The sequence below is a fragment of the Barbus barbus genome (assembly GCF_936440315.1).
Source record: "Barbus barbus genome assembly, chromosome: 9".
Lineage (NCBI taxonomy): Eukaryota > Metazoa > Chordata > Actinopteri > Cypriniformes > Cyprinidae > Barbus > Barbus barbus.
Genome location: NC_136737.1, coordinates 28,190,179 through 28,208,982, shown reverse-complemented (window position 1 = coordinate 28,208,982; position 18,804 = coordinate 28,190,179). Strand labels below are relative to the sequence as shown.

The 18,804-nt window shown below is 36.7% G+C and overlaps 3 protein-coding genes across 4 annotated transcripts; 1 reads left to right on the top strand and 2 right to left on the bottom strand.

The window, feature by feature from the left end:
- Positions 1 to 194: 194 nt before the first annotated feature.
- Positions 195 to 3,895, bottom strand: LOC306875371 (cocaine- and amphetamine-regulated transcript protein). The gene is made up of 3 exons (XM_079425880.1): positions 1,554 to 3,895; positions 1,381 to 1,464; positions 195 to 402 (listed from the first exon to the last, which is right to left on the bottom strand). The coding sequence occupies exons 1-3, from the start codon at positions 1,680 to 1,682 to the stop codon at positions 295 to 297; spliced, it is 321 nt and encodes a 106-aa protein (XP_079282006.1). The 5' UTR covers positions 1,683 to 3,895; the 3' UTR covers positions 195 to 294.
- A 147-nt stretch (positions 3,896 to 4,042) lies between these two features.
- Positions 4,043 to 8,505, bottom strand: LOC306875370 (kininogen-like). The gene is made up of 7 exons (XM_079425879.1): positions 8,225 to 8,505; positions 7,480 to 7,596; positions 6,925 to 6,997; positions 5,211 to 5,383; positions 4,853 to 4,963; positions 4,610 to 4,702; positions 4,043 to 4,501 (listed from the first exon to the last, which is right to left on the bottom strand). The coding sequence occupies exons 1-7, from the start codon at positions 8,420 to 8,422 to the stop codon at positions 4,241 to 4,243; spliced, it is 1,026 nt and encodes a 341-aa protein (XP_079282005.1). The 5' UTR covers positions 8,423 to 8,505; the 3' UTR covers positions 4,043 to 4,240.
- Positions 8,506 to 10,766: 2,261 nt separating this feature from the next.
- lamp3 (lysosomal associated membrane protein 3) lies at positions 10,767 to 18,624 on the top strand. Of its 2 annotated transcripts, none has more exons than XM_079425877.1 (6): positions 10,767 to 10,951; positions 11,219 to 11,439; positions 14,770 to 14,889; positions 15,000 to 15,072; positions 17,759 to 17,929; positions 18,061 to 18,624. In XM_079425877.1, exons 1-6 carry the CDS (start codon positions 10,891 to 10,893, stop codon positions 18,198 to 18,200), a joined length of 786 nt encoding a protein of 261 aa, XP_079282003.1. In that variant the 5' UTR covers positions 10,767 to 10,890; the 3' UTR covers positions 18,201 to 18,624. The 2 variants fall into 2 exon arrangements, with proteins under 2 accessions (XP_079282003.1, XP_079282004.1); XM_079425878.1 differs by having other exon boundaries at positions 10,784 to 10,951; positions 11,255 to 11,439; positions 18,061 to 18,620.
- The last annotated feature ends 180 nt before the right edge of the window (positions 18,625 to 18,804 follow it).

Below are 18,804 nucleotides of genomic sequence, written 5' to 3'. Positions count from 1 at the left end.
CGGAAAACTAGCTCTGAAATGACACCAGCCCCTTACTTAGGTTGAATTTTCAGGGACTGTAATTGGTTGAAGCTTTGCACCTCCTAGTGGCCACGAAATTACAAGCTTTTACCAGTCGTACAGCTTATTCTCTCCAGATTTTGAATAAAAATAGAGATATATACAAAAATGCATGCATTTATTTGATGTGTGCATTAATAAAACATGTTACAACTGATGGGAAACAACAAACATCTCTAACAATCATCTGTAGGTACATTAAAACGCTGGCTAATGACAGAATGAGGCATGTTTTCACAAACACTTGAGGATGGAGAAGCTGCAGGTGGTTCCTCCTGGGCAGCTGCACAGCTTCCCGAAGCGAGCGCCCTTGCGAACCGCACACTGCTCTCCTGCATCACACTAAAAACACCATTGCATTGTTTCATGGCTTTCTCAGACTTTATGGTTTTCATATTACATAATTAAGTACTGAATACAACTTGAACAACTCAATTTGTGGAACACCTTGTATAAAAATTGGGTTATTTTCCATGCCGTACTGTTTCATATATTCCCATCATGGATGGTCTTCATCCCAAAATGAAATTCTGTCATTATTTACTCACCCTCATATCGTTCCAAAAGCAACAGATTTTAGTTTATCTTTGGAACAAGAATGAAAATATTCTTAATGTTCACTCATCATTTTTTGTCCATCCTTTGAAAGTAATCGAGCTGTTTAATCCAAGTCTACAGAAGATTGTTATTGCTGTATATCATGAACTGTTTTTAAAATAGGCTTTTATTCACATATAAATCAACACATACCTATAGAGCTCATCAAATATGGTAAACGGAGGCTCAGACGATCATGCTGAGTAGCTAGACTTTCAATGGATGGTCAAAAATGATAAGAGGATATGAAAAATATCTAAATTTGCGTTACGAGGATGAATGAAAGACTTATGGGTTTGGAACAACACTAGTTAATTATGGGTGAACTATACCTCTTTAATATCAGTATTACACTCACATTTCTGAAAATGGAAATCACAGTTTTCTAATACATTAATAAGTCAATTAAGTCAACAATTTTAATTATTTCACAGTTTTACTGGATTTTGCTATGCATTCGCCACATACCCAAAAGCATTTTAACATGCAAACTTATTATTATTTTATCTATTTATTAAGCAATTTATTTGGAAATATAATCATCGTATTTAATTATTTTGTCCTTTTTCTAAACAAAATGTTGCAACCAAAACATTATAATTCATATAGTTCAAAATGTACTGCAGAATATGAATGACCTAATTGCATTGTTATTTAATGAATTATATTTATGTTAAAATGTGTGTACTGTAACTATGACCAAAGACTGCTGAACAGACTTACCGAGGGAACCCAACCGAACTTCTTCTCTGCGGTGGGAATCTGTTTATTTCTCAGTTTTTGAAGAACTTCTTGAAGAGCCTCGATCTGTAAGATATTGTTATTGTCTCAGTTAATTTATCTGTTAATGCTGTACTTTTAGAAAGATTTCCAGAGTGTTCCAAAAGTTTTCTCACCAGTTCTTTCTCCTCTTGAGCCTTCATGTTATCTTCTAGCGAGCGGATCTCTAGAACATCATCACAGCTAACTAGTAGCATTAAGATGGAGCAGGTCATGGTTAGAAGAAAGATCCGATCACTAACCATTGTGGATGGAAACAGGGCTTGATTTGAGACAGACGTCTATTGTGACCGACTCTTCTCCAGTAACAGAAGAAGGACCATCTCAACCGTTTATAAGCTCTCTGTGCAATGACACAAATCCGTTCTAAATGCATCAACATGAGATGTTGTAGATGTCATGGGTCATGAGCCCACAGCACCTCTGGAGGCAATGCAAACTAAACGCTAGCTCCGTCCACCTGAGAACGTCAGCATGATGATTCATACGTCTGACCCATGAACCTCAAACATCAAGCCACTGATGTACACCTAACCTCATCTTTGTCTACAATTACCAACCATTTTTATTTCCGGAGAAGATCATTTAATTACCGGAACATCTATGACAAGAAATAGCCATTTTAAGGGACTGGGGCCAGTTGCAAACAGTTCCTTTTGCAAATCTAATTTGGTTTTGTGCGTCATATTGGTTAGGAGTGAAAATGAAACATGCAGGATGTCACAATGCTAATCACTGAATAATGTAAACATCTCAGCATTACCAAATAACTAATAATAACTGAACAATTAGATCACCGTGACTTTCATACACAGGAGATCTTCTCTGATAGTTTTCCATGAAATTCTTTTCCATATACAACCCGAATTCCGGAAATGTTGGGACGTTTTTTAACTTTGAATAAAATGAAAACTAAAAGAATTTCAAATCACATGAGCCAATATTGTATTCACAATAGAACATAGATAACATAAAAATGTTTAAACGGAGAAATTGCACTTTACAATTTCACTTTCATCCACTAAATGCTACAGGTCTCAAAAAAAGTTGGCACGGGGGCAACAAAGGGCTGAAAAAAGCAAGACATTTTGAAAAGATTCAGCTGGGAGAACATCTAGCAACTAATTAAGTTAATTGACATCAGGTCTGTTACATAAAAGGGAAGTCTTAGAGAGGCAGAGTGTCTCAGAAGTAAAGAGAGGCTCTCCAATCTGTGAAAGAGTGCGTAAAAAGATTGTGTAATATTTTAAAAACAACGCTCCTCAACGTCTAATTGCAAAGGCTTTGCAAATCTCATCATCTACAGTGCATAAGATCATTAAAAGATTCAGAGAAACTGGAGAATTCTCTGTGCGTAAGGGACAAGGCCGAAGACCTTTGTTGGATGCCCGTGGTCTTCAGGCCCTCAGATGACACTGCATCACTCATCGGCATGATTCTGTCATTGACATTACGAAATGGGCCCAGGAATACTTCCAGAAACCACTGTCGGTAAACACAATCTGCCATGCCATCTGTAGATGCCAATTAAAGCTCTATCATGCAAAAATGAAGCCATATGTGAACATGGTCCAGAAGCGCCATCGTGTCCTGTGGGCCAAGGCTCATTTAAAATGGACTGTTTCAAAGTGGAAAAGTGTTCTATGGTCAGACGAGTCCAAATTTGACATTCTTGTTGGAAATTAGGACAAATGAAAAAGAAGAAATGCATCACAGCGGTAGGTCTATTACAAAGTGTCATGAATTAACATATATATATATATATACACTCAGTTGTGTTCATTCTGACAACTTGACATTAATCCTAACATTACACAATGGATCCTTCAAAAAGGCATCTATCAGAATTATTTGTTGTTAGAAAATACTTTTCTGAGATGGCCACAAAGACTTTAAAGCATTTTAAACGGACCCAGAGATGGACAAGATATCAATCGTTATGTCAAATGTCAGCGCTGCTTAACTGTAAAAAAAAAAAGCAAGAAAATTAAAGCGATAGTAAAAACAACAGTTGAAGACACTTACCTGCTCAAAAAACATTACATAATATTAGCCTACATATAGGCCTACAAATTCTCACTTAGGCTACTTATTTATTTGTTAGATAGCTAATTAGTTAGTTAATTTCTTTTTGTTTTAATAAGATTCGTGATATTTCTCTAATATGGTCGCCTAAAACCATCAAACTCTTCTCACCTCAGGTAGCTTAACAAAACCTTGAGTACCGCGAAAAAGTGCGGTCACAATAAGAGGGCAAAAAGGTAGCTATTTTGTCAATGTAGCGATTTATGAAGCACAGCTCATAAGTCACAGAAGTCACTTTTAAACCAAGCATCTTAGCCTACTCTTGGACAAATTCGCGTGACCAATTTGCGTTTTCTTACTTAATATCTGTGGTAAAATCTTTTGCCCTCACGTGAAATTCCTGATCGCGTGGATTCATATTGAAATTATTATTTCTCCGCAGAAATTCACTGAACTATTACAGTCACCTTATTAGTCACCGATCGCTCTTTAACTCGCAGTTTACGTCTCGACCACAAAAGGGCCAAATCTTCCATATTATATGTTATAGAGACTTTCAACACAATTCCAACAAACAGTATATTTGGATCTTGGTCTTTATTGTGAAATATGAGACAGTGTACTGTGAATTATTGTAGAATCTACAAATAAATGAATACTAATACTTTATTCAAAACATCAGGAGACACATTATAAGAATGGTAGTTGAACTTCTTTTCATCCTTCTTTCTTTTTTTGTATTATTTTAGGTATCCATTTAAACACACACACAGGCTCCTCAGCTTATCAGATCCTGGTCGTTGAATGCAGAGCCTGCTGCGGTCGTGTCCGGCTGTGAAGACTCTGTAGTGTTTGGGGAAGCGATGCTGGCAATGACCGACTTGAACTCCTTCCAGGGTTTGGTAGGACAGTTGAGTGATGTGCGTTTGGTTGTGCTGATTCTCTCCTTGGATTCCTCTGAGGATTCTGTGACTGTTGGCCCTTCAGGCATGATCCTAAGAGGAGACCAGCCTGTTGGCCGTTTAAATTTTGTGACAGACTGAAAACAAGACGTTGGGCAAGAATGGGTTTATTGAAAATCTATCGCAATGCTGTGAAAATGATCTATATTGTTTAATGAAAATAACTGATTAATAGGTTGGCTCACCTTAATAACCTCTGTCTCACATTCAACATGCACTTCTGGGCCCTCGTGCCTCCATGGAGCCACATCTACCGTAGAGTTACACCGCAAAACCTCCTAAACAACAACTTATGTGAGAGGCTACAAGTACACATTCCTTAAATCTGATGAATAATTTCAACATTTTATCAGACAAAGAACAACTTATTATTGCTCTATCTCAGACTACATTAATAAATATTAAATTACACTAGCATTGAATGGTACCGTTTTTTCCTGCAGTGGGTGGCACTCCTCAGTAACCACTTTGAATTCTGTCCTGGTGCAGTTGCTCTTCTCAATCAAAAACTGCAATTTATACCTGAATCCAGCAACCACCTACACACAGAAAAGATCCACAACAGCACAACATTAACCTTGATGATCTTGAGCTAAACCAATTTGACCAGCTGCAGCCAACAGCCCAATCTGACAAAAACAGTCCAATGGATTGTCTAATGAGGTGATTTCACATTTATATTTGTGCATTTGGAACTCTATCAAGTCACTTTATATTGCATTTAGGCCATTGGTCTTATCAGTGAACACATTCCCTGGGAATCAAACAGCTGAGCGAAAAGAGAACCTGTTTTGTTGCAGATGTCAAGTTCTTAAAGATGAAGAAATGCTCGTGATTGACCATGCCGTTGGCTTTCGACAAAGAATGAATGAGCGGTCCTCTCAGTTCTTCATGATATATATCGATCTTTTCAGGGCAGCCCAGACACGCGGCGACTTTAGAGGAAGCAGCTGGCTCAGCTGTCGAGAAAGTTTAGGAAAGAGAGTGAGTAAAATTTGATATATGCTTTAATTGAGGCCATATTTCAGGTTACAACATTTAAAAAATATTGTTTAATAGACAAATTGCAATGCTCAATAAAATTCAAAAGGGAGATCCAACCAATCAGAGTAGTCAGTATTGGAAATAGAAATCGCACATTTAAAGGGATAGTTCACCCAAGAATGAAAATTCTGTCATTAATTACTCACCCTCATGTCGTTCCAAACCCGTAAGACCTTCGATCATCTTCGGAACACAAATTAAGATGATTTTGATGAAATCTGAGAGCTCTCTCTGTATGTAACTGATATGGAGGCAAAGACAGCAAGGATATTACCAGGATCAACGCACTGAAACGTAGCAAGGACATCGATTAAATAATCCATGTGACATCAGGGGTTCAACCGTAATTTTATAAAACAATAACAACATAATTTATTCAACAATTCTTCTCCCCGAGCTACCATCTTCCGCCATTTTTGAGAGTACCTCCAGAACGTAATCAGTGTTGTTTATGTTCAGCATGTGTGCACTTTATCCTGAACGTAAAACAACACTGATTAAGTTGAAAGTATTCTCGTAGCTTCGTAAAATGTCACATGGATTATTATACCGATGTCCTGACTACGTTTCTGTGCGTTGATCGTGTAAGGATCCTTGCTGTCTATGGAGGGTCAGAGAGCTCTCAGATTCCATCAAAAATATCTTAATTTGTGTTCTGAAGATGAACGAAGGTCTTACAGGTTTGGAACGACACGAGGGTGAATAATTAATGACAGAATTTTTGGGCGAACTATCCCTTTAAACTACTGATATAAAGTTTTTGTAAATGTTTGAATGATTTATGTAAAGACTATACATAAACCGTATAATAATATAGCATTTTTTATCCAATTTGATTGGCAATGCTTTATGGGAGGAGTGCCCAGTCCCGTATCTTGTATGTAAAACAAAGTGAGCCAGATTTATCTGTATAACACTTTTCACAATACACATTGTTTTAAAGCAGCTTTACAGAAAATCTGATTTCTGTTTATAAGATCTTAATATGTCTTATAGCTGGCAATAGTACTGTTACAATTAGAGACGATACAAGCAATCAGACAGTTGAGATTTGCTATATCGTCCATAAGCTTAACATGAGTGTATAGGTGAGCTTGGAATTGTAGTAGTTGTATGATTAATTTTTAATCTGTGAATTAATTCTTTTGGATCAATTTGTCACAAAAGCCCTCTAAAAAGCAAAACACAGTAATGTAGTAAAGTATAGTAATGTCAATACTAGACCTGAAAAAAAAGCGTTTCAAAGCTTTCAATTGTGATCTATTTTCAAAAAATCTTTCCTGAATTTGAGGGAATCTGAATCTTGTCTGTCACTGGACAATTTATTTTGTAGTTACTACTGTTTGCATTTCTAGAGCAGAAAAGTGCTATACAACTTTTAATACAGAAAAATGACTGTGTGCACCTATAACTGTAAAGTAAGAAAGGGATTAAATGGTAGTTATTACAATCATACCTGTACAGTCATGTAAAAGTAACTCTTGACCTGCTTCTTCAAACTGGACTTTTGCGTGGCAGATTACGAGTGCCTGAGGAACCACAAAATATACATGTACAGTGCTATAATCATGGCCAAAGCCTGCTGTTAGGCACTAATTACCAGTGCTGGGGGTAACACATTACAAGTAACGCAAATTATGTACTCAGATTACTTTTTCAAGAAGAGGCATTTTCTTCAGAAGGGTCTTTACAGTTGACAAAAATATAATTTTTGTTATTAAAATACAAACAAAAGTAAAACAGATAAGCAAGCCCCACTCACGCGATAAAAAGTTACGTAATGCATTACTTTCCATAAAAAGTAACCGTGTAACACAATTTCTATGTAACGCAATATTGTAATGCATTACTTTTAAAAGTATTTGATTGTGTTTGGAAACATTTTTGTATAATTTACTGTATGATTGATATAATTGACTGTTGCACCAGGTTAGTATTGTTTCGAAATGTGAGGGTTTGTTTGGCAATAATGACTGTAGATTATCATGTAATTGACTTCATAAGATCTTACCTTATCTGCTTCTTGCAGATAGTCACATTCATGCCAAACCTTGTCTCCTCCTGCAGGACAATCTGTCTCTCTGCTTGTGAACCGTACAAACACAACCTCCACCGATTCATTCTGAGCCTGTGGAAATTACTGTATTATGCTACACTCTTTACAATGAAGGTTCTATATTGACATTGATGGTTTTTAACATTAATGGAACCACTAAAGTTTCTTACTACACTCTTAAAAATAAAGGTTCTTTATTGGCATCAATGGTCCTATAAAGAACCTTAAACATCCATGGAACCTTTCAAATGCAGAAAAGGTCCTTTATAGTCAAAAAAGGTTCTCTAAAATGTTCTTTTAGGAACTGTTCACTGAAAGGTTCTTTGGGGAGCCAAAGATGGTTCTTCTATGGCATCACTGTAAAAACACCCTTTTGAAACCTTTAATTTTAAGAGTGTAGTGGACAAATGGCTCTTCTATCGCGTTGCTACACTCTTAAAAATAAAGGTTTCAAAAGTGATGCCATAGAAGAACCATTTTTATTTTCCAAAAGAACCTTTCAGTGAACAGTTCTTAAAATAACCGTTTTTTTTCTTAGCATGAAGAACATTTCAACAATCTAAAGAACGTTTTGTGCATTGATAAGGTTGCATTGATGTTAAAGGTTCTTCACGCAAGCTTTATTTGTAAGAGTGCAGGACAACCTAGAGTTGCTTAAAGCTGAAATATTGTACAACGCAAAGAGCAAACCACATCCTACCTTTGTAGCCTCCAGGATTTCATAGAGAGCCAGTTGACCACCTTCAGTTAATATCTTATTATGTGTGGAAAGAGCTAAATTCACCACATTCTTCACACGTTTATCATCACACGGAATTTTAACCTCAGTTTGTCCACGTCCTCCAGAACAATAAAGCCAAGCTAGCGCAAAAACCATCAAGATCTTGTCCCGCATCATTGTGCTCTTCTGAAAACCCAGCAGTGTTGGAGTGAGAGGGTTCAGAAGTGTCCACGCTGGACTCTATCCACCTCTGTAATGATTTACTCACTGCTAGAAAGCTCAATTCTGTGTCTCCAGCTATCCAAATATGGTGCGATGGTATTCAGTAGATGTAATGCAAATGTTTACTCGTCTGAGATGCTCTCCACAACGCGCACAGTTCTCTGAATCAGCGCTCCAAAGCATTGATAAGGGACCTTCACTGAGACCTTTACATGATGGTGCACAAATTTACATCAGATCACAGTTTTAACATTTTATTTTAGTGGCTAATCAGTTCCAAAAGATCAATCCAGAGCGTTCCATGTATTCTGGACTCAAACACCAGCTCTCAAAAAGAAAGTGTTTGCAAGTCCAGTTTGTCTGCAAATAGATTATTGATTACAGTATTTATTGGTTTTGGATTTATTTGAATGCTTTATCTCAAGTTTTCATGTTAGTGTAAGTATTTTTAAAGAAAAGTCCAGTGCTTCATAACAGAGACACACAAGCAGCGTTAGAATGCAAAGTTGCGTTAGGTAAATTGACAAAAGCAGCATTGTGTATTTAAGGCCATACTTTGCCCCCTGTACCTTTGACCTGTGCTGTGTATTTTCCTCTCATGGAATTAAAGACTGATCTTGCGCCAATTCAGTCTCTAGTGTTAGTATACTTCAACATGCTGAAGAGAATTTACTAATAAAAAGATAATACATTAAAAAATAAGTGTAATTTTAATAGAAGAATAATGTAAAATGCTACAGTAAAACTTAACTTTTTAAAAATAATTTTGATGCCAATGTTGGGCGTTACATAATCAGATTACTGTTTTTCAAGTAACTATCAAAGTAAAGCATTACTTTAAATATCTGAGTTACTTTTTCAAATAAGTAATGCAAGTTACTTTGTTCTCCCATTGATTCACTGACAGCTCACCTGTCATTCAGCCTTGTGCTTATTAATATTACTTTTGGTGTAAAAAGAAATACAAGCTTTGTTGTTTTTATTTTTTGTTATTAAAAACAAATAAGCAAGCCCAGCCCAGGTGATAAAAAGTAATGCGAAAGTAACGTAAAGCATTACTTTCCATAAAAAGTAACTAAGTAACACAATTAGTTACTTTTTTATGGAGTAACGCAATATTGTAATACATTTATTTTAAAAGTCACTTTCCCCAACACTGCATTTAACATTTTTTGTCCTTTTCCTGTTTTGCTCATTTTGCCATGTGTATGTCACTCACAATGAGGAATAGCAAGCAAAATATTATTACTATCAAGGAAAATAATAAAAATTACTTTAAAATGAAGCCATCAGGTTGTCTTTAAAGATCTTTTAAGAAGAATGCTCATCGTTTGAGGTGAACAGTTGTCCATTTAGAGGTCAAAAAGATTCAACGTTGCATTTTTTTGGCATCAAAATTATGAAAGTTATGTTGTTAGTTATGTTGTTAATTAGCTCTCACAGGAGAAAGGTGCATTTCAACTTTCCCCAGAAAAACCTCACTCTGTATGATTTATAAGCGTTTTGAAAAGAGGGGACATGGATCAATGTCCTGAAAAGTCACATTCGCCTTGTAATACCTGTGTCATTATACACATTTATATTAGTCCTCATTTGTCACAAAAAACGCGCATGCACACACACACACACACACACACACACACACACACACACACACACACACACACACACACACACACACACACACAAGAGTTCCACCAACCAATGTAGAAAGGGAAGTAAAAAAAAGTCACCAGAGCACATAAAGTGTGAACAGACGTGTCTGAGTGATGTGCATCGTTCACACATTACAAAAAGCAAAAAGTTACACACTTACACAAAACTGTTTTATTCCATTGTGTCCTAAAGCGTTGTTTTTTTTAATAAAAGCTCGTATATTTTGAGTTTTGCTTTCAAAACAGATACACATGGTTGAAAAATGAATAAAGTTGCTGTTAGTTGTGATGAATGTGGACGATTTGAAAATTTGCTCACATGCTGAAGCTCCACGAAAATGGAATTCATTCAACTTATTGGTAATTCAAGTTGTTATGACATTGAACCCTTTGAGGCACTGAATGCGTATGAAAAAGTATGGCAAATATTAGTGACAACTGATCACCATGAATGTCCAAACCCAACTCTTCCGATGCCACTACTTTGTAATCAAAGAGATGTCTAGATTGCTTAGAAATTCAATTTAAAACTATAAAACTCTTGGTCTGGAATATATGTTTAACGCCAACATAGAGGGTTTAGTCATATCATTACTTGGTTTACTAATCGTGGGCATGGCTAAAGAAGCTTCCTGATGTCAGACAATTGCTGACAGCAACAAAGCATAAGTGTCCTCCTTCACGACCACATGTGCATTATTTTACTGTGGCTTCAGAGCTGATACCATAAGAGCAACTGCCCTGAAACACACGAGCCACTTTCTCAAAATGACTCACGCAAGTTGCTACATCGCTCTGTTTCTTCTGCTGTCTTCCATGCATTGGCTAGGTGAGTTGATTTGCCTTTCATTTGAAGTCAAATAGTGATCTTAATGGTACAAAACTTTGCATATATTCTTATAAATGATGATTTATAACGAGAAAAGTGATTTATAAATAGATTTCTAACTATAAAGTTCTAGCAAGTTCTTGGCTAATTTCTGAGAACCCAGAACAAAGTCAGTTTAACAGCATCAATGAATGGTCCTAATAGCTCGGTGTTGGTTAACACTTCATGAAATGGTGTTGAAGCCCCCCCGTTGTTTTGCACTAACAGGAAGCTCTCTAGCCTCAAATCCTCTTCAACTTTCAGCTACAGCAGACGAAGTTCCTGCCATCATCAACAGTGATCCTCCCATTACAAATCTGTCCCCGAGACCCGTTCTCCAGCCCAAAGAAAGCACCCCGCCTGAGTTTCTGTACACCTTGAGGAACCCTCAGGGCAAAGTGTGTGTGCGGGCCAGTTTGGGAGTGGAGTATGTGGTGCGAGAGAACAAAGTGAGTTTGTTATTTTCTCAGCATTTTTATTCAGCTCCTCAGCATATTCTAGAAAGGGGTGAGAACTCACTTGGTTTACCACCAACATTGTCAACGGCTCACTGCACTGTCAGAAAAAAACCTACAGAACTTGTATGGGCACAACAGTTTTACACTGGGTCAGCATCCTTAAGAGTATATCTTTCTAATACTTTACATTGTTTGAATAGCCCATAATTAAGACAAACTCTAAGGTGAAAAACTTTATTTTTAGTAAGTAATCCCTTGTAGGAAAGAAGTGCTCTTAATTGTATTGAATGTGCACTTGTAGTGAACCTCAAATCTTAAGTTTATTTTAAAAACACTACTTGCAAATGTAATATTAATGGAATAAAAAGCCACTTGAGTGTACTTTAAGTATGCTTTCATCACTGTTTCACAACACTCATACGTATACTTTTAACAAGTGCTCTAATGTCAAATTAAAGGTTTTGCGTAAAAATACATTTTGAATGCTATAAAAAGTACACATATTTTGATGCGTCAACTAACATACTAAAATACATGTATATAGTCATTTTAACTGTAACGTCTTAATATTACATTTAAATTTAATATAAGCATATATTTAAATACATTCCATGCAAGTTAATAGAAATTACATAAAAGTATGTTACTTAAAATGTACTTAAGTCCTACTTAAGTGGATAAGACAAAAAATACTTAAATGTTCAGCTAAATTAATATAATATAGATGTAAACTATAATACATTTTCATTTAATTAAATATCTGAAAACATTACATTAAGTTTGCACTTAAGTATATTCTTTAAAAGTATGTTATTTCTATAATATTAATCAAAATTTCACTTTTTCACTGTGTACTGTGTTTCACTCGAAGAATACAATGTCATGTCTACTGGGATCTAATAATTGTAAAACAATTGTGTACAATTATTATTATTTTTTTTTATTTCATTTGAATCATTATTATTATCATCATCATATACACAGTGGGTAAGTATTGAACACGTCACCAATTTTTCTCAGTAAATATATTTCTAAAGCTGCTGCTGACTTGAAATTTTATGTCGGTAACAACCCAAGTAATGCATACATACAAAGAAAACAGTACAAATAAGTTCAGAAATTAAGTTCTGTGTAATAAATTGGAATGGCCCAGGGAAAAAAGTATTGAATACGGTTACTGAAATTGATTAAATACTTCATAGAAAAGTCTTTTTTGGTAATGACTGCTTCAAGACGCCTCCTGTTGGAGAAACTAGTCGTATGCATTGCTCAGGTGTGATTTTGGCCCATTCTTCCACATAAATAGTCTTCAAACCTTGTTCTATGAACTCTGATCTTTAGTTCTTTCCATAAATGTTCTATTGGATTCAATCGGGTGATTGGCTGGCCATTCTAGCAGCTTTACTTTCTTTCTCTGAAACCAGTTGAGAGTTTCCTTGGCTGTGTTTGGGATCATTGTCTCGCTGAAATGTCCACCCTTGTTTCATCTTCATCATCCTGGTAGATGGCAGCAGATTTTTTATCAAGAATGTCTCTGTACATTTTTCCATTCATACGTCCTTGTTATATGAATTTTGCCAGTGCTACACCATGATGTTTTGGGGTGATGAGCAGTGCTATTTGACCTCCAAACATGGTGTGTATTATGGCATCCAAAGAGTACAATTGTTTCTCTCATCTGACCAGACTATATTCTGTCAGTATTTCACAGGCTTGTCTAAATGTTGTGCAGCAAGCTTTAAATGAGCTTCAACATGCTTTTTCTTCAGCAATAGAGCCTTGTGTGGTGAGCGTGCATACAGGCCACAGCAGTTGAGTGCATTACTTTTTGCTTTCTTTGAAACAATTATACTAATTCCAGGTCTTTCTGAAGCTCTCCACAAGTCATCCTTGGCTCTTGGACAACTCTTCTGATAATTCTTTTCAATCCTCTGTCAGAAATCTTGCGAGGAGCACCTGGTCGTGGCCAATTATGGTGAAATGATGTTCTTTCCACTTCCCCAACACTGCTCACTGGAACATTCAGAAGTATAGAAATCCTTCTGTAACCAATGCCATCAGTATGTTTTGCAACAATAACGATGCTAAGGTCTTGAGAGAGCTCTTTGCTTTTACCCATCAGGAAATGTTTCTTGTGTGACATGTTGATAATGGCTGTGTCCAAATTCAGGGTCTGCATCCTTCGGAGTACTCATTTGAAGGATGTTACGTCACAGCGCCGCGACGAAGGCTGTCCAAATTCGTAGGATCCTTCAAATGCGGCCCACAAATACGTCCTCCTTTTCCCCGAATTGGAAGGATGGGTGTGGTGGATCCTTTCCCGTCCTACCTATCCCATAATTCTTTTCGGCAGAGCGTAATGGCGGACGAAGCGAGCGGTAGCGGAGTGGGAGAGGAGTTTCTCTGACAAAACAAGCTAAAGTTTATGCTTCGGCTCAATGAATTTGTAGGAGAAATTAGTAGAATACTTAAAAACAAATAAAAATAGGCTATAATGGCTTACCTGGATGTGACTGTCTTGTAGTCTGATATAAAAAACTCTCCGACAACGAGCAAAGAAAGTATTTAATTTATTTAATTGCTTTATTTCTTCCAAAAGAATTAAAATGAGGAGAATAACTCTTTGTTTGTCCATTTTCCCGCTTCTTGCTTGGCGCTGTCACGGTTGCTAGGCGACAGGATATGAGCAACGGGTAAGGGAGGGAACTGAAAGAAGGGTAGGCTGTCCAAATTCACAAACACCGACTTCCGGGTTTTGCGGACGTCGGAGGATCCCTCCTCCTTCAACCGGGTAGGAAGGATCCTAAGGAGGATGCAGACCCTGAATTTGGACACAGCCAAGGAGACACCTTTTATAGGCCATCAGTTGGGACTGAAGCAGCTAATATTAGTTTCCACTGACAAGGGGCAGGGTTGCTTTCTAATTAGATAGATTTCCGCTGGTGTCTTGGCTTTCCATGCCTTTTTGCACCTCCCTTTCTTCATGTGTTCAATACTTCTTCCCTGTGTCATTCCACTTTATTACACAGAACTTAATTTCTGAACTAATTTGTTTTGTTTTATTTGTAAGTATGGATTACTTGGGTTGTTACCGACAACAGCACCTTCAGAAATATATTTAATGAGAAAAATGGTGACGTATCCAATACTTATTTTACCTGCTGTATGTATATTTTGATCATTTCTGTGCGGTCATACCAAATTTGAGTGTCTTGAACTTTAGCTCATGATGATTTTTTTAATATTGATAATTTTACAAGATTTTCATACTAACATGATGTTGATCCAGTAATCACGTTGTATTCCACACTTGTATTGCAGAAGAACTATTATTTCAACGTAAATCCCAGCTTTACACGAGTCTCGGGATACTGTGGGAGCCAAAAGTCTGTTTTCTCACTGGGGTTTGAAGGTGGACATCTGCAGTTCACTTTCATCAAGGTACCTACAGTAGCTTTAATCTCTATGATAAGTGTTCTCTTTGAGGTTAAACATGTGCAAGACAAGCATCCTTAATCAACATGCAATGCAATATTTCCCCACACTTGCAGGAAGGTGATCTCTCCTATGTGAACACTGTCAGAGGTCTTCTGAGACCTGTTCCCCCATGTAAAATTTGCCAGAGTAAGTATAAATTACACTACAACCTTTACGAAAAACATTATCACGCACTTACGATTATTCTTATCTTAAAAAATATCTTTATGTTTTATCTGGGGCTGGACAGTTAAGACATAGCGTGTGGCAAAACCCTTAATTTTGCTTACTCTGCCTGTTGAGAAGAAACAGCACACATCTCGATTAAGACCCAAGCATTCCATAAAATTTCTCCATCTTTTAAAAACACAGCCAATGTTTAACCTTGTTTTAAACCATTGGCAAGCCTTGAAATTTATTTTATTGTTTTTGTTCCATCTATTTAGTTTCATTTTCTACTGTGAAACAATGGTCTGGGCCAGTGCTGCCACCTTGTGGAACAACTGATTAGTGCAAAACCAAGTCAAAGCGCATACAAAGTTACAAAAATCAGTTATAAAAAACAGTACAGTACACACATACTCTTCAGGTGATGACATTTGCGTCACACGCACTGTATGCAGACACTCACTTACACATAAAAATCAAACTATACTTTGGCCTTTAGTCCCAAACCGGCTAAACACTCTCTGGCTCAGCCTGCTACAGTAGCCACGCCCCAGTCTCTCGCTATTGGTTGAGCTAAAAAGATACTGGCGGATTCAAGCAGACTGCTCTAATGGTACGTTTATGCTACAACAATTAACTGAAAACAAAATGTATTTTTTCCTTTGCGTTTTTGAAAATCTTCCCATATAGATTACAATATTCTCAAAACAGTCCCCATTCACACAAATCTGTGAAAACGGTTAAAAATACTGTATGCCAGTAGTTAGCGATGTCACTTTGTAAAGAAACATGCACTCAATGTCACTATTTTCACAAATTCACACTTTTGTAGTTTACACAAAGAACATAATGCTATCATTTACTATGAAAGGCAGATAAGGCCAAAAGTCTTTAAAGGGGTGGTTGATTGCAATTTCACTTTTTTAACGTTAGTTAGTGTGTAATGTTGCTGTTTGAGCATAAACAATATCTGCAAAGTTCCGAAGCTGAAAGTTCAATGCAAACGGAAATATCGTCTTTTAAAATTATGACAGTTTAATGCCTTCAAAAACGGCTCGTAGGGACTACAACGAGTTACAGGCGACAACGAGGAACAAGCAACAAAGGGGGCGAAGCTATGCTGCGCTGCTTTAGAGAAGAGGAAGAGTTGTTGCCATGCCATCAAAACTAGGGGTGCACGGAAAAATCTATTCATATATGAATCACGATTCTGTCTTCTAATGATTCTAATGGATTCACAAGTTTGAAAATCAATGTTCTAAAGCAGGAAATCATAAACACATCAGTGCGTTTATAGGAGAAGAGACAGAGCGGTGTAGAATAAAGGTAAATTATGTCAAAATTAATCCGTATTTAAAAAAAAACAAAACAAAGCATTAACACATGTTAGACTGCACCCTAACACAAACAAGCCTAGAAAATAACCAGTCAACCACTCCTTTAAATGGAACGAGTGAAGACCTTTGACCTGAAATTTTGACGTGTTTGTGCACATTAATGTGACAACAAGCCGATAAAATTGCTGTATTTGAGACATATGATGTCATAATGGTACACTGGTATACATGTATGCAAACATCAGACATTACACTCTAAAAAATGCTGGATTGTTTTAACCCAACTTTGGGTCAAATATGTACATTGTGTGTGATATCAGTCTTAATTTAGATTAATTAATTTACTCTTGCACAGTAGATATGAGAAGCAATGCTGCAATAAACTAAAGAAAGGATTAATATGTCAGTCTTTAAAAGATTATTACACATTCGAACATGGCCAGGATGTGCGCACAATGAAAGACAAGTTCAAATATGTTGTCTTAACACCATAAAATTGTACATTTTTACATGTACTAAAGAAGCACAGCAAACTGATGCCTTAAAGGTGCTGTATGTAAGTTTTTGACTCTACTAAAGCATAAAAATACCATAATGTGCTTGCAGATATTTAAGAAACATGCTAAGTTAACATACTTGTTTATCTGAAAAACAATGCTACAGTCGTTATTCTGCTTGGAAAATGTGCGTTCCGGGCCGGAATGTCGGTCTCTGTTTTGGTTTGTGAAACCCCGCCCACTGCCAGTTTACCCAATTGTATTTCGGCAGGGTTGCCAGTTGGCGGAAAACACAGCGTATTTCATGTCATTCATCATCACGTGCACTCGTTCCTGTTGGTGTCCTTAATCTGGCCACCTGGGTGTGCGTCACGTCTGACGAGGAGTTGCTGGGTGAAAAAAAACCCTCTCCAATATTTTGAATTTGGACTGCAATACTTGGTTCAATCCGACATACAGCACCTTTAACACAGCCAGAATGTGCATGTCTACACATATAAAATAAATGCATTCAAAATTGCAGCATTTATGTGCACAAACAATGCGTGCTGTCATGGCCAAATTTCACATCTTCTGTTTAAAGACTTCTGGCCCCATCAGCCTTCCATAGTTTTCAAAGGTTTGTGGTCTTTTAAATAAATGGCCAAAATGCATTAACAAAACGCATGAAGGGTGCCTGGGAGGCTCACGGTTTACACTTTTGGTGGAGATAAACCCACAAATGGTATACTTTATTGTATAGTAGTCAATGAACAATAAATTTGGTTAACAGAATGTGTTTTAACATAACAATCTCACAAACTAAGTACATTATATGCTTTTAATCCACAGATAAAACCTATGTAGGAGTTGTAAATCACGAAAAGCTATTTAAAGCAAAAAATGGCTTTAGCTTCCAATGCAAGTCTCAGACCACTCTGATACTGGCGAGCTACTTCAGAGTCAAACTGGTGCCACTGCAGATTCAAGCCTTTGATCTGGGCAATGGAGCGTTTGGAAAAGGTGCATACATTTCACATCGTAGACCGTAGAGATGCTATTTTTTACATACTACGTATCTAAATTTAAACACATCTATATTCTGTTAACCTATTTACCCAAGAATAACAGGATTTCTCACGTCTTGATTTCAGAGGTTGAGTGCTGGGATGATTACAACAAGCGCATGATCCCCATTATTCTGGGTGCTGTAGCTGCAGCAGTTTGCCTCATTGCCATTCTGACGTATCTGCTTGTCAGAGAACGCCGCAACCAAGGCTACGAACAACTCTGAGATGTGTACTGTGAAGATGAATCACAAGATTTAATCATGTTTTACATTGTGTGCATATTGCTTTAAATGAGTAAACAATTAAAATGCAATTGACATGAAATACTGTTAGAAATGTGCTTTTTATAGACTGTATTCATTCTGATGTCTGAAGGTTTTGGGCCATGACAAGGTATGAACATTCAAGGGAATGATTATGATAAAGTGCAGGTTTTACATGTGAATATGAAGCACTTTTTGTGAAATGCCATGGGAAACAAATACAGATTTTTGTAATGAGAAAATGGTTTTGACCAATTTTTTTACTGTCCCATCCCATATTGTGTGCCAACATGCCCCACTACTTTGTATTTGGCGTTTTCATAGGTATAACTTTAAAGCTTGTGTCTGAAAAAACAAAAAATAAACTTTTAAACTAAATGCAACCTGAGATATGTTCACCATAATTTTTTTTTTAAACAAAAAAGTACACAATTACTCGGATCACATGCTTTCTGTGAGATTCTGAAGTGCATATTCATGACAAGAACATCATTCATATAACTTACATTTATACTATATCAAATATACTTTTAATAGTCGCTAAATAATTACTTACAGAGGATGC

Coding starts and splice junctions, on each gene's coding strand:
- LOC306875371 (XM_079425880.1), bottom strand. CDS start 1,682: ATGGTTAGTGATCGGATCTTTCTTCTAACCATGACCTGCTCCATCTTA. Junction 1,465..1,553: donor CTCAAGAGGAGAAAGAACTG/GTGAGAAAACTT, acceptor AATATCTTACAG/ATCGAGGCTCTTCAAGAAGT. Junction 403..1,380: donor AGTTCGGTTGGGTTCCCTCG/GTAAGTCTGTTC, acceptor TGGTGTTTTTAG/TGTGATGCAGGAGAGCAGTG.
- LOC306875370 (XM_079425879.1), bottom strand. CDS start 8,422: ATGATGCGGGACAAGATCTTGATGGTTTTTGCGCTAGCTTGGCTTTAT. Junction 6,998..7,479: donor ATCTGCAAGAAGCAGATAAG/GTAAGATCTTAT, acceptor GTGGTTCCTCAG/GCACTCGTAATCTGCCACGC. Junction 4,703..4,852: donor ACCCACTGCAGGAAAAAACG/GTACCATTCAAT, acceptor GTTGTTGTTTAG/GAGGTTTTGCGGTGTAACTC.
- lamp3 (XM_079425877.1), top strand. CDS start 10,891: ATGACTCACGCAAGTTGCTACATCGCTCTGTTTCTTCTGCTGTCTTCC. Junction 10,952..11,218: donor GTCTTCCATGCATTGGCTAG/GTGAGTTGATTT, acceptor TTGCACTAACAG/GAAGCTCTCTAGCCTCAAAT. Junction 15,073..17,758: donor CCCATGTAAAATTTGCCAGA/GTAAGTATAAAT, acceptor TTTAATCCACAG/ATAAAACCTATGTAGGAGTT.